Genomic DNA, 17911 nt, shown 5'->3' with positions numbered 1-17911 from the left:
TAAAGACAGAATTTTGTCTCCAAGGGTTTGTTCTTTGAATAGCATTGATCTCTTTATTTTTCATGATACATAAATTTCACTCTGGTGTGATATTGGAAGGTAAAAGCTATACTGAAATTGATTTTATTAAATTATTTTATGTGCTGGCATTTTAATTTGTCTTAGTTGCATGCAGGGCAACAAGCTTATGTTTAATGAAGCTGCATATCTTGCCTCGTCCTCTTAGGGATGTTACCATCCACTTCCTGGAACTCTTCTGGAAGCATTTGGCTGTGAAGTAGTAATTGATGAGACCAATATGCTAAATTTTAAATAAGGAGTAAAAAAAAACAGCTCAGTAATATTTAGGAGATACAAAATTAATTTGCCTAAAGGAATGTGAAATGTTTAGGCAGTACAACACAGAGAGTAAAAAATGACAATGTTTTGTAGTAGAAAATAGAGTTGTATGCAGCAGAATCACACATCCCTTCTGATATGACATTTTACATCTATGAGACAGTATTTTGGTATTTTGTGCCCTGAAGTTCCCATAAGCAGTTTATGTCTCCTAGAGAGGAATGTCCAGCTCTGCCTTTTCAGATGCTAAGCCAGGTGGCCTTGGACTCACTTGTAGCTGCTGTGAAGCAAAGCAGGGGCACTCTGAGCAAATGGCCTCTCACTTCCAGAGCTCCCCCTTGAATAAAAAGAGCAATGTCACGTCTTCTCTCTTAAAGTGCACTGCTTGCAGTCAAGGACTGATTAGCCCACTTCCACTGCAGGCAAGGAGACAAAAAAGAACAGTAAATAATTTTTTTTCTCACGATTCAGAAAAGACAGTCTGCTTCTCTTCCTTGGTCTCTGGTCAGTGAGGAAATATTACTCTGGTTAAAAAATCTTTGAACAAGATCTACACTGCCTTTCCTAATTTAGGTATGTGTCCTCATTACATTCACTTGATCTTATACTTCTATTTGACAAATATGAATAGCACAGCTTAATCATCTCATAGATGTGCTGAAAGTGTAATGCATTGTATTTATGAAGTGATCAAAGATATTTTGATAAAAAATTTCAAGCAAATGCAAAGATTGGCTATGAAGTAGTCTTTTATGAAAGATAAAACTTACTTTTAAAGGTAGAAGTAGAGATTTTTTAGTTGTAAATCAGTTGTAAATAGCTCCATAAAAGGAGATAAGGATGGCAGATTTTCAATTATATTTATCTTGACACAAAAAGCTCTTGCAGAAAGACCAGTAGTACTTCACATTATCAAAACCAATCTACATTATACAAAATTATCAATTAATTGTGTCCCACTTTGAGTTTCAGTTAATAATCAGTGACTTCATTGCCTGTAGGAAAGTACAAGAACCCAGGAATGAGATGAGCTTGAGTTTGTTTTTCTTCATTTGTAGCGTGGGCCAGTTTGTTACATTCAGTCAGAGCACAATAAGCATAATAATACCCACCTTAAAAGAGGCAATGAGAGCAAGCAGCTGCTGCACTGGAGAGAAACTGAATTGAGATCAAGTACCTGTAAGCAAGCTGCATCAGATTGCTGTGGTGTCTCCACAGTGATCCATCCTCAGCCAGCCTCATTCCTCATAGGACTTCTTTAAGAGCTCTTCTTCCATTAGCCAGACTCAGTTTGTGCCATGAATATAATTTCCAATTATAAAGTTTGGAAATAACAAGTTTTCTGGAATAGCAGTTCTGAAAGAAAAAACCAAAATATGCAGCTTGTAGCCTCTAGAATGATTGGTAAGTAAATATTGCAGATAAGATAGAATTATGTGACAATGGTGGAAAACAGCATAAGGGTTTTGATGGGAAATTTTGTAGTTAACCCAAACACAATCCCCTCATGCTCAGTCTCAATCATTTTCCTTTGAATAAACTCTAATGCAATAGCTTGTATGTAGTAATTAAACCAGATGAGTATGATATAATTAATTTGTTCCACATAAGTGTTCTTTGTAGCAGTTATTCATCTCTGCAACATTATCCTTAAAGCACCAAAACTGGACAAGCTTTTTTATGTTACATATTCGTATATATATTTTTATGTATATCTGGTGAATTTGCCCATTTTTACTTACAAATTTCCTATTTGCAGTTCTTGTTCATAAAAATTCAAACTATTCTGTAAAACTGTTTCATTAGAATACTGCAAGCAGTTTAAGTGTATGTTGTTACAAAAACAAAGGGTAGCTAGGAAACTGCTTTAGAAAAAAGAAAAAAAAAAGACAGCTCATCTACTCAAATAAGGCAAAAATAGAGTTGAACAAAGTATCAAACTGATTACTTAAATATTTAAAATGTTCATCTTCTTTGAAGGTTGTTAGGTTACCCTTTTCTCCTTTTTTAGCAACTAATACATATCAAAAATTACATGGATACTTAGTGATGTTTTTACCTCAAGGTTAAAAGGGAAAAGGGCCCTATAGTGAAGGGGATCCTATTCCAGTTTGATAAATGACATTATGTCTTTAGTGTCATGTAGATGTCTGTGCTTATTATGTCTTACTCTGACTTTATCAGTGACATGCTATGACACTGCAAACATCAGAGCAAAACAATAGTTGTGTTACAATTCCTTTTTGTTTGCTGTCTTAAGTAAATCATCTCAGCTTTTTGGAGGAATTTTTGGGAAATGAGCAAGAGAGGAAAGTGTTTCTTGATATATTTTTTCTGTAAAAGAGCAATTGTCTGCAGTTAGATATTTGCTAGATCCTGTGTCACCAGGTCAGTGGCTGATTTCATCATAGAGCAAACATGAATATATTCATGCATTCCACATCAGAGTCCTTTTAAAAATCTGTCTTCTTTTTCGGTTACCCAGACAGCACCTGAATAGAAGATTTTTTTTTTTTTCTTGGTGCTCTTTCTTTCTGGAAGTTTTCTTAAAGGCATTACTGTAATTGTAATTTGTGCAACTGAGATGGAACAAATCTGCACCCAGTTTTCTTTGTAGTTGCAGTTACATCTATTACATCAAACCTGCAGAAAACATCTGAGCATTAGAGCATTACCCCTAAGGAGATACTTAAAAAAAAACAACCCACAGTATAATCAATACCATAAAAAAAGATGGTGCTATTTGAACCTCAATAGATAAAATCAGATAAAGTGCCCTATAGACACAGATTACAGTTTACATATTTTTACAGTTTACAGAGATCTTATTGGTTTTTTGGATTTTTTGTTGATTCATGATACAGAAATACAGAATAATGTGCTGTTATCACTAATGGGAAATGCAAATTTCCTTGCTATGAAACTCCCTAGATGAATCAATGCTTATAAAAATGCTGCATTACCAGGAATCTTTCATTAAAATAGCAGGGGAAAAAAATAGTTAATAATAGGCTCCCTGTACTGCAGATTCTGCTTATCCAGCATTAATTATGAGAAATGTCTACTATTTCTATCATAATCTCTGCTGAGCACATTTACACATCATTCCATTGGCAGTTTTACTTCAAGGCTGACTCAGTATTACAATAATTTTGCAAAAGAGAGTGGGCAACTTCTTTCTGGGTCCTAATCTAAATTTAGAATGCCAACAGAGATGTTCCTGTGTTTTCTAGATGAAATTCATGAGCAGTCCAAATAAAACCACTTAATGTCATCTAGTTAAAATTGTCTTGGGCTACCCCATATGGGTACCTGTTTTTAATCTGTTCTTTGATTTCTATGAACTGAAGACGTAACATGGATGGGCACAAAGTGACTTTGTAGATCCTGTGAAGTGTTTTCTGCTGTTCACGGGGGTTAATATTAGGAATTTTGGATGTGGTTTTTTACTTATATGTAATACATTTGGAGAATTTTGAAATTTTCTTTCCTAGGTACAATAGCCTGGAGAAAAAACTCAACTAGTCATTAATTATTCTTGTGTTCAATTCTAATGTGTTATGAATTAGATCTTAAAAGAGAAAACATAAGTGAATGCCATTTTGTAAGTTTTACCCTTCCTTAGAAGTTTGTCCATCACTGACAGCAGCTCATTTCTAAAATTGGATCAAGAATTTACTTGGTTTGTATTAGTATAACAATCAGTCCTAAGTTGCCTTGTTTAATATAATAACACATCCAGGCAACCCTTCAATGAAAAATTACTGTTCATTTCAGAAATTCTACTCAATTGGGCTGTAATATAAGACAGATTTTTCTTAGTAGTGGCTTAAGAAGTAGATTTTGATAGCAATAAGAATTATTCTCAGGCAAAGACTGGTATCACCTGGAAGAACCACATTTTATTGAGCATGCGTTTGGTCATCTGTCACCTCTAGTAGTTTGTGGAAAAGCTCTTACCAGAATAAAAAAAAATAACATTCTGCAAGTATGCAGAATGTAAGACCTATGAGAGTACACATACATCTTTCTGTGGTTCTGTATAAGACTAGTAAGCAATGATATTATGTAGCAGAAGCAAGTTTGTGGGTTTTCCTTGCTGCAGTTGAAAAGCCTAAACTGTGGTCTGGTCTTTGCTTTGGCTTGGTTTCCCTAAGAACCTGAATACTGCAAGTACTGCTGTCTCTTAAAAAGTCAAATCAGTCGTGCTTTAAAATGCAAGTATTAGGTCACTAGTGCATTGAGGCACAAGGATGTTATTTACTGTTAGTGCACTATTAAATGCTTTTATTTTAAATCCTTCTATTACAGAACATGAAAAGCAGAGGTTATGCAAGAGCACAGACTATATGAATCTGCACTTCAAAGTGAAATGGTTTTATAATGAGTATGTGAGAGAACTCTCTGCTTTCAAGGATGCTGTGCCTGAATACTCTCTGTAAGTAGTGCATTGGGAACCCTCAGATGAGTTTTGGCTTGGTTCAAGATTTATTTTGGTTGAATATTTATGTTTAGCTTTGTGCAAGATCTCAAGATGTGTTGCACTGACAGCTCTTTACTTTTTGTATTTCCTTCTCTTCAGTTTTTCATCCTATCAAATGAAATAGTCCTGATATTAAAAGTGCTATTAGCTATTTCATTAGACTTTTTATCCAACTGTTGTAACTGCAGCTCTTCATAGATGAAAAAAATATTCTGGTCAGAAAATGCCTAAGGAAGGTATGAAATGCTGGAACAGCAGCAGTATTCATTAGAGGCCCCTGCATTTGTTTCATACCCAAATTTGGATAAAGATTGAATGCTAACGGTATACAGTACTGAAATTATTCTTCATGCATTGGATTAATATTTCAATGCTGGTTTGATTTTTTGCCTTTCCTTCTGCAACATTAACTCCTGTTCTTTTATATGAGCTATCTGGAATCTCATTCCTTAATCTTTTGTAAGTCTGCTGATTTGCTGAGATGGCTTGAGGCCTGTTATTGCTTTAAATTTTGAGGGGTTTTTTAAATAAACATATGATATTATAGTAACTGAAAGTTGTCTTAAGTTATTACATATACAAATTTTAAAATTCTTAATAAAGAAACAATATTGCTAAAAGACATACTCTAAAATAGGTGGGCATTTTAGCCACTAGAACACACTAGACACAAGATGCCAATCTTGTGGGTCATATGGCATTTCTTCTCTCAGGATCTTTATGAAATATACTTAGTTTACAAAACTGCTTTTAATTTTCAGGTGGTTTGAACCATTTGTCATTCAGTGGCTGGATGAAAATGAGGATGTCTCAATGGAATTTCTTCATGGAGCACTAGAAAGAGACAAAAAAGATGGGGTGAGCCTTTACTTTTTAATGAAAAAAAAAATTCCTAAGACATTTATATTGCAAAACCAGAAGAATATTGGGTCCCATAGTATGTTTGGTAGGCCTCCAAGGATTCTGTCAATAACACTAATGGTGTGGCTCTAATTTCATCTATCTAAATTCCCTATAGATTTCAGTCTTTGGTTCCACTAAATTGCAAGGTGATACTGGCATCATGAAGGACAATTTTGGTTTTAAAAGTTTTGAAAGAAACAGAAATGTCAAAAGCCACATTTCTCAGTATTATCAGTGTGACTTTTAAAAAAGAATCAATAAAATTATTTGTTACTTTTTATATTAGGAAGAATTTCAAGTGAAAGAAAATCAGTTAATACAGTTTGAATCTCTGAACAAGTATTCATTTGAATGTTTGTCTCTAGTTTCAGCAAACATCAGATCATGCCCTCTTCTCTTGTTCTGTGGTTGATGTCTTCACACAGCTCAATCAAAGCTTTGAGATTATTAGGAAACTGGAGTGTCCTAATCCAGAAGCACTGTCTCATTTAATGAGAAGATTTGCAAAGGTAAATTAAAATCAATGCATCTCAACTAAGCTTCAGAGAGCCTGGCACTGTGTTACCATGTACTTTAAAGCTAAGTAATTGGAATCAATATGTTCTATCTCTGACTGGGGTCCTTAGAAAGATGTGCTGTCTGTGGCTTAAGACTCTTTTTTATGTACTTTGTCAAAATCATTTACCAATTTGAAAAGTCCTATCGACTCTGAGATGTCATATTTATATATGTTGTACAATCAATTTTTACTCTTGCTAAGCACTGATAACAATCCAATTAATGGAGCAATTTAGTGAAATGCAATTATCTGAGTAGTCACTGCAAGGGGAAAAAAAATCATGGTATGGCAATAAAGTATTGTTGCCTGAAGTCCTGAGGAGGTAGTTCTTATTCATTTGCTGTTCAATATATTCAACTTTCTATTTGAATTGTAAAATTTCCTCACAAGCTTTAGATTTCCATTATACTTCTGATGGCTTTCAAAAAATTTGCATTTATATTTATATCGTTTGCTCCATTACAACAGTTTTTCATTTGCAAACAAAGTTCATATTTACATGATTATTGCAAGGTGAGCTCATATTGTCAGGCTTTGAAAAGTTCTCCCTTGGTCTTATTTTTTTGCATTATATTTTTAATCAATGCATTATCACCCTGCAGGGCTTTTTGAGCTTTCAACTATTCCATCAAGTAAGTAGCATGTTGCAAGGAGTAGAGCTCTCAATACATCTCAAAAACAGTATGACTAAAATTAAAGTATCTCTGCTATTGAAGATTACATTCCATTAATAACAACCCACCATCTGCTGTGCAAGGATTTGAAAATGTGCTCACAGGGCTTTTTATATTATAGCTAAAAAATGCCATATACTAAATGTGTAAGAACCTGTAAAAACTATTATTTATATACACCTTTCTTGTGTTGTTTTTTTATTAATTTTGAGTTATATTATGAAATATACCATTTAAAAAATTCTTCTTCTCTCCTAGACTATTAACAAAGTGCTTCTTCAGTATGCTGTAATTATTTCAAATTACTTCAGCTCATACTGTGATAAAGAAAATGTGGTGAGTAAAAAGCTGTGTTATGTTTCTGCCTTAGAAATTACCTTCAAATGACTTACTGTATTTTTTGAAAATGTAATCACTTTTGTTTGGCAGAAAAAGCATGAATGGATGATGGGATTTTTGTTTTGCTTTATTTTTAATAGGCAAGAATGTTTTCATAGCTGTTTACATTCCTGTGTAAAAGCTGGAATAGGTGGAATTAGTTAAGAATCCTAATTAGAAATTTCAGTATTAAAGTGGAAAAGAAAAATGGCCTGGAACACTCCCTGGATAGCAGCCTTATACAATGGTGAATCTGTTGGGGATGATCTATCAGGATGTAACTCTTCATGCATTTGAACTTTACAGATGCACTTTCCATGTATTCCTTACCTCTTTCCCCTCCAGGGGAAAAATAGAGAGCTGCAAATAACACAGAACTTTCTTCCCAGTATGGAGGAGTGAATGCGTTGCACACCTGTTTTAATCTTAATCAGTTCAAACCAAGCTTCAGCTAAAATAATCTGTCTCTGTATTTGACCCGGTATGAGCCATAACTAGTCTCAAATTTTAATGTAAAAATGAAATAAAATCTGTACCTATGTTTTCCCATGTCTTTCAATTTAATGTTAATATTAAGTAAAGCTTACCACTTTACAGAAGAAATTAGTTTTAATAGTGTTCAGTCAGTGAGTCAAGCTGTTTGTGTAGTCTTTTGACCTGTGCAGTGGGATTTTTTTTTAATTGCTGAAGTGCTTGACTTCTAAAGTCACCCTGGTATGCCAATCTTTACGAAGACTTTAGATGGAATTAATCTCATTATGTTATAAATTGTTGTATCAGATGTATTTGGGGGACTTAACTTATTTTTGATAGAAGCTGCCTTTATGAAATACACTTAGCTTAAGAAAAGACCACTTGATCTGGTGATCTCAATCAAATGCAAAAATCTGTCAATCAATGCAAAAGTCTGTCTTCTGCATTAGGGCTGCTAGAAGGGATTAAGCTAAATAGTTTTTTATGATTCCAGTTAGACTTTGGCATTTTTTTTTCAAGTCAATACGTCTACTATTTTTCTTAAACAGCACAAAATGTGCACATAAACTGCTCAAGTTAAAGCATTCCAAGGTGCTTTTCATAAAGATCTATGTATCTAATGTAAAAACATCCTCTTATCTCCCACCTCCTGTCAAGAGTTTACAAACAAACCTGGTTTTAAGTATTGTACTTGCCACTCATTTTTCCATGTTGTTACATTTAGCTGTCGTTCATATAAATTGCTGCAAAGAGTATTCTGAAGGACAAGATGATAGTGAAATAATTAGATGAACATGTTTGTAAGCTCTGGTTCTGTTATTTACTTACAGCAACAGAAATTTTTCCATTCAGCCAAGGTAGGCTTAGTCCCTGAAAAAGCAACCCTTGCGAGCCCCAAAGGAAGCTTTGAGAACTGCCTCCATCTGAAGTATTTCTCTCATAGCTTCTATATATTGCCAAAGGCATTTGCTCTTGTTTTGAACAAAAGAACCATGATGTTATTTTCAGCTACTTACTCCCCTGTGAGAAATCATAATAATTGGATTGTAATACTGCAGGTGATTTCCAGAATAATGAATATGTCATAATGGAGATGGCACAGAAAAGGACGACTCAGTTTTAGTCATCATAAATTAATAGAAGGTAGATAAAAAAATAGAAGTAGTCAGGTTGGTAGATTTTCTAAGGAGCAAGAAGAGAGGTGACATTTCAGCCATTATACAGACCAGTGTCTTTTGCAGGAGGGGAAATAGCATGCTTTACTGGAAAGCATTAGTGTAATGATTAAGAAGTTAGATCAAATTTCTTTTTTTTCCTTCAGTTGAGAAGAACTCCCACACCAAAGTTCTTTGAGAGTAATGTAGATCTAATTAAAGCTAAATTATGTTCTTGATCTTTTGAGTACCAAAGTCTAATTCTACCATGTTTTAGCAGTCATTCGAGTAATAGATCCCTTCTTCTATAATTCCAGACACAGTTTGGACAGAGTCTCTGTCACCTGACCTGATCCAGGAGGGGGAATCAGGAAAAAGAAAGGAGACTTGTGGGTTGGAGTGAAAACAGAATAGCAATAATGAACTAATATTAACCCCAGTACTACTGTGAGATGCAAATTTAGAGAGAATCGGACAGAATTTGTATCTTACATCGCTAAAATTTCATCAGCTCCAGATGCCAGTAGTGAGCTGTGCACTTCTGGCAGTGAAGGCTGAATGCCAATATTGCCAGCACAACAGCTCCAGAGAGAACACACTGGTGGTTACAGCAAGTGGAGGAAGAGGCCTCAGGAGTGAGATGACTGATGAGATGGACAGGACCCTCTCAGGAAGAAAGCCATGGTAGCCCCCAACATCCTTGCAAACCTCCCAGTTTATAGTGAGGTGGTGCTTATGGTATGGAGAACTTCAGCTGTCAGTCTGGGTCAGCTGCCCCGGGCTTCCCTCCTGGCCCTCTGCATGTGCACACCCTTGGTCACTACAGAAACCTGCACACCAGAGCATCTTAACTCTTTTGTTGTCAAAGACTTGAATTCCACTGTCTCTCAAAACAACAGTTCCTTTGAACAGAAAAGAAGTATTTTAGAATTCTGTTCCAGCAAAACCAGAACAATTTTGTAATAAGCTGCTTAATTCATAGAATCATAGAATTGGCTGGGTTGGAAGGGACCTCAGAGATCATCGAGTCCAACCCTTGAACCACCGTTGCGGTTGCTAGACCATGGCACTGAGTACCACATCCAGTCTTTTTTTAAATATCTCCAGGGACGGAGAATCCACCACTTCCCTGGGCAGCCCATTCCAATGACGGATCACTCTTTCCGTAAAGAAATTCTTTCTAATATCTAACCTAAACTTCCCCTGGCACAACTTAAGTCCATGCCCTCTTGTCTTGTTGAAAGTCGTTTGGTAAAAGAGCCCAACCCCCACCTGGCTACACCCTCCTTTCAGGTAGTTGTAGAGAGCGATGAGGTCTCCCCTGAGCCGCCTCTTCTTTAGGCTGAACAACCCCAGTTCTCTCAGCCTCTCCTCGTAGGGTCTATGCTCGAGTCCCTTCACCAGCCTGGCTGCCCTCCTTTGGACCTGCTCCAGAACCTCGATATCCTTCCTGAACTGGGGGGCCCAGAACTGGACACAGTACTCAAGGTGTGGCCTCCATGTTTTAGTTTTTACCTATTTATCTAGCAGTTGCTGTCTTTTACATTGTGGTTCTTGTGTTACCTTAAAGAAATGAGATTAAACATCAATATTTGTAGACTAAAATGATCATAAAAATCATAAAATCATAAAATTCTACTGTGCAATTCATTCACCAGCTTTCCAGGCAATGCAGAGTGTATGTTTCTGGAATCTTATCCTGTTAAGGAAATTGCCTGTTGATTAATCAAATACTTAAGCATCAGCCATTATCTGGGTTACAGTGCTGCCACAGTTTTCTGCAAAGATTTGGTCCAAAAAACAGCTTATCATTCCCTTTCTCCCAACCTATTTTCACTCCCCAAGAACTGTGATCATTTTTGTGCCTCAAAGAGATAGCAGTGTACTACTAGCATGATTCTACCAGATGTAATTGGACTGTGTGAGTAGCAGCTACATGGTTCAGGAACGGAAATACTGGGATCTGGAAACTGCCCAGCTGGTTGGGAGCAGGTATGAATTTTCTGGTGGGGCAACACTGTCTTAGGGTCATAATGGGCAACACTGGCTGTGTGGGTTTGCTGTCTTGGAAAAGAGGAGACAGCAGTGGTCAGGAACATGAAATCCTCTAAAAAACACAATTGCATGAATTTAAGGCTGCTGAAGAACTGACCTTAAGCCCAGAGGCTTTATATTCATAAAAAAAAGAAAAATAACATGCACATTCTCACATTTGCTGTTTTCTTTGTAGCCCTGTATCTTGATGAACAATGTTCAACAGTTAAGAGTCCAGCTTGAGAAAATGTTTGAGTCGATGGGAGGAAAAGAGGTGAGCCATACTCGTTTCCTGTTTCATTCAAAGTTCCTTAGAGATCATTAGCATCATGATTTCAACGTAGCCACAGCCTTAACTTCTGCTTGCAAAGAAAATCAGTACTTAAAAAAAAGTCTAGAAGAACTATTCAATGTCTTGACAATACTTGAAAGACCTAACACTATTTCACAGAAACATGCTAATGATCTGTAAATTTCAACCAGCCCTTGGGTGTTTTGTGTTGTAATCTGTAGTGGCAGCTTTATTTTAATATTTGTATTGGACTATACTTTGCTTCTTTCTGTATCAGCCTGTTTTGTCTGTATCTGAAAATTCTGTAGAATATGTGCTTTGTGCTTTGTCTGTAATGTCATGTCTCTGTCTAATGCCTTCGACTTGCAATCCACTGAGCAGAAGAAAGAAGGAGAGAGATTCTCTTATGAGGTTTGTGATAGTAAGCATCTTTTATTATTCCTGACTATATTGTCTAAGGCTAAGAATAGTCATAATTCCTACTAATTTTCATTGATGCATTTGTGTAATTCCCTATGATCTAAAATCAAAAAGAGCTATGCTTGGGCATTCAGTTGACACTCTAAATTGAAAAGCTTTACTAGGGAGATGGTGTAAAGTCTTTCAGAATTGCTGAAAAATCTATGCATCATTTTTAAGTGCACTTTTCAGTATCTGACAGCCTGCTTGTACTCAAGATTTGGCACCATTTCACCAAGAGCTGCTACTCAAAGTCCAGAACATTCTTCGCTTTACCATCTTTTATATTTCAGAAGATTTAAAAGTGCCTGGAGTCCTGTCAACAGTAAAAGGACAAAAATACATGTTTGAGTACCTCCCTGATTGTAGTCTTTGACTGTTTTGAAAGCCAATGAAAAAACTGACATTTTTTCAAGCTACAGAATATCATCTCCTTCTTGAAAAAAAATTTTTAGATCATGAATATGCCATCCTTAGTAATAGTAGCTGGCTTTAAAAGAGAAGCTACATCAGCTTTTTCTCATTGAGACTGTCATTTGATAGTTTCACAAAACTTAGATATAACATGACCACATTACACACTGGAAATTGGAAAAGTGGAAAATCCATTATTTTATATCCCCACATGCACAGTGGGATGCTGCAAAGCGAAGATAATCCCCTGTGCCATTCACCTTCCAAATGAAGCTATAGATTAACTCCGGTGAGGAAGTTTTGCTGAGCTAACTGTAGCTTCTTGAAGCTGCCATGGCAAAAATCCTTCCTGCTCCAGAGAACAGGGAATAAACTTCTGCAGTCTTGTCAACTCAAAAATTTTGTATCAGTCATTAAGACATATCTTTATCATCCAGACATTGCTATGTTTTTTGTGGTTACTATGAATACCCCTTCACTCTGAATATTACAAACGATGTTGACTTCCATGCTCTTATGTTTCTGTGCTAAGTACTTTTCTATTAAGGTCTTGGATAAAATGCTAGGTATTGAATGGCACGAATCATAAAAATAGTTAAGTGTCCATAAATCCTGATGAAGACGGGGCAGAAGAAAGCTGAGTAGCACTTTATGTCTGTATCTATCACATAACTTTCAAATCAGAATATTTTCTTGAATCTCCAAAATGCTCCATTTTCCTTAAGAAAATATTATTTCTTCTTTTTCTCCCAATTGTTTATACAATAAAACGAGAGGAAAAAAATAGGGGTTTATATATCAGTTTTCTTTCAAAGTCTCTCATCATTTCTCATCCTTTTTGCTTTCCCCTTAGATTTTAATGGGGAAGAATTATTAAAGGTTTTACAGTATCAAAGGAATGTTTCTTACAGGTGTGGTGCATCAGGCAACCCTTGGAGAGAATTTGGAAGTTTTTTTCAACCCCTTTGCTAGGTACTAGATCTACCTGTCTAATTTATACTCCAAGAAAAAAGATCTAAAAAATGCATTTAAAGTTTTGTTTGTTTCTTATTAGGGGAATTTCTTGAAGAACAGTATCAAAGTGCCCCTCAAATGTTTGTCCTCAAACTGGGGTACTTACTCCCCTAGCTATTCCAGTACTGTAAACAAAAGTGGCCAGTTTATCTTATTGAAGTGGTACTTATAAAAAATAAAGCCAGCAATAAAAACTGAAAGCAGCTTCCTTGCAGGGAAAATAGTTTAATATTTTGCTTGTGAAGAGCATAAAATGTTGGATGATTTTCAGTGGAATAGGGATTTCTACTTCAGTTAAAGCAAAGCTAATTTTAAGAAAAATTAAATGCTGTTAATCTTCTCAGTGTCACATTGTGAGCAGTACATCTTTCAAATTATGCAGTCAGAAAACCACTCTCAAGAAACAGTCCCTGTGCAGAGTAGGCCTATTGCAGGGCAGGGAGGTCTATAAATAGCAAAAAATCTGGGCTTGCAGCTCTCCTGCCATTAAAATAAAATATTCTGAACAATGTGAGGTATTTTTATTAACTTTCCTCTTCTGCTGTGGCAAAGCAGAGGCTTATTTTGAAAAGTATAGAAATCAGAGTAGTCTGCCATAATAAATTAACACTAGTAAAGTGGGATCCATTTTACCACTGCCTTGGTTTTGTTTTGTTTTTTGTTATACTCATATAATCATTTTAGTTGGAAAAGACCTTTAAGATCATCAAGTCCAACTGTTAACCTGGCACACTGTCAAGTCCACCACTAATCAAGTGCAGGATCATGAGAATAAATTATTGTAAAGCAGAATTTTGGTTTAGCTCCTGTTTGTTTCACCCAAAAGGAAGCATTCATTTGCACTGAATCATTTCTTCGTGTCTGACAAGTTGGAAGCTGAGAAAAAGGAAAGGAGAAAAGCTAAGGCTTGTATTGCTTTTCACCAGATGGCAGAACATGTCAGAAATGAGTTGCAGCAATTAGTATTTTAAAACAGGTAGAAAGCAAGAGCCAGGTTGTTTGTGTACAACAGGATTATATTGACTGTAGGCAAGTCATAATTCCACTCCAGTAAATTCAGTTCCACCTTTATATGTAATGCTTAGAATTTCTGATAGCAATCTATATGTTGTCCTAAAGACTTTGGTGGTACGACAGAGGCCAAGACTTAAGCAGAATAGTTCTGAAAGGTTCATCTTTATTAAGTCAGAGGCCTGAGTAGTTAGAGCAGTGGCAGCCAAACACCTTCAAAATTCACTATACTTGGATAGAGGTTGGGGGGGTAGAAGAGGGATGATGTCTATAAGAGAAAAAAAGAACATCTAAAGTGATGGATCTGACAAATACTTGTATCTTCCCTAGATGAACATACAGTATGTAAAACCATTTTTTTAATAGAAGTAGGCAGGTGGTCCCACTAGGAAACTCTAAGTGATTAGACCTATTAAATAGCAGATAAGCAAAATTCCTGTCAAAGATGTTCCCTTTAACTTGTGCAAAAGTAATTTTCATCTCTGTAGTTTCCTATAGAAGCACTTCTCAGTTCACAAGATTGTGTCCATACCAGCACACACTGAATTGCAGCATGGAATAGCTCAGTCTAACACATTGTGTCATAAGCAGCCAATTTAATCACATCTTTTAAATCTTCTCCAAGGTTTGTAGGTATAAAAAATTCAGAGTTTTAGACAGGCAGCTGTTTTTCAGTTTTTGGAAACAATCATGTTCAAATATTACTCTTTTTATTTTTTTTTCCCAGCTGCTCAGCAAAAGAATTTCTCTACTTTTTTGTAGCATCCAGGAAAAGTCAAGCATATAATTAGCTATTTAATAATCTGTAATTAACAAATCTTATGAAATGTGCAAACAGATTTGAAAGTATGCTCTGTTGTGAGCAAAAATTAACTAGGAAATAATATTGAACCCAAGAAAGATAACCAAGCTCAGAACTGGTAGAAAATTATGATTTACACATTAACAGCTTAATAATATTTCCATTACTAAAGTCTGCTCTTCAAAATAATCCAGATTTTGACACCTGAACAGCCTACATATGTATTTAGTCCATACATGCTAGGAGCTGTAAATGGAACATTTAATAGATAAATGGTCCTGTCTCTCTTTTGATTGTTAAAAATAAATGGCATATTAATAACACTTATCTATTTGCCCTCTAACAAAAGCATTGCTCAGTTAGGTTTTATTTTCCTGAAAACCTGTACAAGCATGGAGTTTTTTCCCTTTTTTGTCAAACTCTATATGGAGCTGATGAAACTCAAGAAGACAAAAAGAAAGTCCCCAATACTGTAGATGCCATTTCAAATCTTTATATCCCACTATGACATTTTCTCAGATACTGATCAGCATTTCTTTTTGCCTCACTTTCATCCCTTCCTTCTAATTTATTGCAAAGTAGGGTAACACTGGGGCTAGGTCAGCCCACGTCTGGGTGGCTGAGCTTTGTGTCTAGGTACTTAAACTGAATCAAGTAGCAAATAGTATGAAGAATTACAGACTGCATTTGCCTGAGTTCTTACACCCTTCCCTTCCCTTAATAATTCTGCACTGTCCAAAATCTGATGGGCTCATGAAACAGAGGTGGCTGCTTTATTGTTACTCCCTTGCAAGTAATTTCAGCCAAGTCAAACGTGCTGAGGACTTCTTCCCTTGGCCACTGGAAAGCCTTAGATAATGAATTATTCTCTTCATCACTGATTTGCCTGGCTGGGAAATGTCCCTCCTTTACAGAGTGGTTTTGAGAGCTCTGTGTTACTGTCTGAAATAGTGTTGTGATGTCAGTCTGCCTAAGTCTTAACTTCATGAACCCAAGCCATTTGCAGAGTGCTATCGTGTATTCCCACACAATTCTTTTCTGAGAATAAAACCGGATACAAAATTTGTCAGCAAGCATTCTTCAAACTATTGGTGAAACAATCAAACCTGCTAAATCACAAATAAAATTCCTTATTGATCTTGTTGTTGAAAAACTGGTGTTTTCAACACAATGTAGTTGTGTTGCAAACTACAGCCTTTTAGAATATTTGAGTGGAAGGCAGTAACTCTTCCTACTTTGCCTGAATTTTTCTCTTCCAAATATTTTTCTTTTTCAGTAAGGCTTCTTAGCTGAACACATTGTTCATAAAAAAAATTTAAAAATAAAAAATTAGTGTATTAATTTATATAGAAAAGATATATAGAAGATAATCCATTATAATGTGTGTGATGTGTAGAAATACTGAGGCTGATTAATCTCTACTGTACATCCTGAAACCATCTTTACCAGTTGTGAAGCCCCCCTCTGAATTGTATAGTATAGAACCATGATAATAGTTCTCATCCTAGCTGTTCAATATCAGTAAAAAAAAAAGCAGGTCATGCTTGTCATATATTTGGATTATGTCAGTGAAATGACTCTCTGATCTGCCCTGAGAATTCCCCAGCACATAGAGGGCATGTGATAAAATAAAGGAAAAGTGCACATTTTAGTTCTGGTGAGACACTCAAATTGTCGTATTTTCCAGCAGTTAACCAAAACTAACAATAGGAGCTTAAAATCTTGTTGATTTATTCTCAGTCATCACACCACCAGGTGTCTGGCACCTGGACAGCCAGCCCGCATACCTCTTTATATTCCACTCCCCCTATGACACTGCATTAATGAGCATGAGCATGTGTATACACAAGGCTGGATATCCTGCCAGATGCCTCCAGCTGTGCACACACAAAGTTGTTCATGCAATTTGTGAGCACAACCCTTCTTAAAACATCCAGCACTTGCATGCACTTTCTATGATGTGTGTTTGCCACAGTCTGATTTTAGCATTTAATCCAACTTTGACCAAACTAAGTCAAACTCCAAGTGAATTTAGCAAAGATATTGTATTTTCTGGTTATTGCTACAACCTCTGGTAGAAAGTAACCACATTGACCTTTGTAGTTCCATTAACAAGATGATTCTCTAGCTTGTGCATGATCTGGTAAGAAATTCTGAGTCTTCTGCCTGTCTGGTATTTTTGTGCTTTCGCTGCTGCGTGCCATGTTCAGTGTGAATGCTTGTGTGTTCAGTATTTCTTAAATGTTAAAATTCCAGTGTTCTTACATTTCTGTTCCATGTTTACCCCACCAAAGGAGGCTGTATAAATTTCTTAATGAAATGTATTTCCTGGAAAAAAATCTTTGCCTTTCTTATTAAACCCTGTATTTGTTAAGTAGAAGAGATATTACAGTAAAATTAGCTTTTTTTATCCCTGCTTTTCATATGAAGGAAATCTCCTACTTAAAGTATATGAACTGTCAGAGTGTATCTGCCAGGGAAACTGCAAAGACATGAAGTGGAGAAGCAACAGAACTTCTCTCAATGTAAAGTAATTAAAAACTAAATTAGTAAGTAGTTACAGGGTTCAAATATGAGCTTCTCAGATTAGAAAAGTGTTACCGAGTCACTGAGTATCTTCTAAGACATGTATGACAATTTCTCTTGTCACATAGTTCAGTTTTGTGTAAAAAAAATGTACTGAAAATCTCAAATTTTTAATGCTTTTAAACCACACATAACTGGCAAGGAACAAAATCATGGTCTGAATTTAGAACACAGCCTTTCAGAATGTTTCAGAGTTTGTTTTTTATTTACTTTGCCTTAAAATTATTGTGTAGTCTCATGTAAATATACAGTGTGCTGAGGCAGAGCTTCCCCTTGACAAAGTATGATTAATTAGAGCTGAGCTACTGCACCGCAGCACTCTCAAAGCATCAGAT

The 17911-nt window shown here is 35.9% G+C and overlaps 1 protein-coding gene across 2 annotated transcripts in view; it reads left to right on the top strand.

The window, feature by feature from the left end:
• Positions 1 to 17911, top strand: part of UNC13C (unc-13 homolog C) — a 107814-nt gene that overhangs the window by 76324 nt on the left and 13579 nt on the right. For both annotated transcript variants that reach the window (XM_030456876.1, XM_008492046.2), the window contains 5 exons: positions 4651 to 4777; positions 5584 to 5680; positions 6091 to 6234; positions 7217 to 7294; positions 11195 to 11272. In XM_030456876.1, the coding sequence (XP_030312736.1) occupies positions 4651 to 4777; positions 5584 to 5680; positions 6091 to 6234; positions 7217 to 7294; positions 11195 to 11272 (524 nt within the window). The remainder of the gene's footprint in view (positions 1 to 4650; positions 4778 to 5583; positions 5681 to 6090; positions 6235 to 7216; positions 7295 to 11194; positions 11273 to 17911) is intronic.

This window comes from Calypte anna, chromosome 10, assembly GCF_003957555.1.
Source record: "Calypte anna isolate BGI_N300 chromosome 10, bCalAnn1_v1.p, whole genome shotgun sequence".
NCBI classification, from domain to species: domain Eukaryota; kingdom Metazoa; phylum Chordata; class Aves; order Apodiformes; family Trochilidae; genus Calypte; species Calypte anna.
Note: the sequence above shows the minus strand (reverse complement) of the source record. Positions and strands in the feature narration are given on the sequence as shown.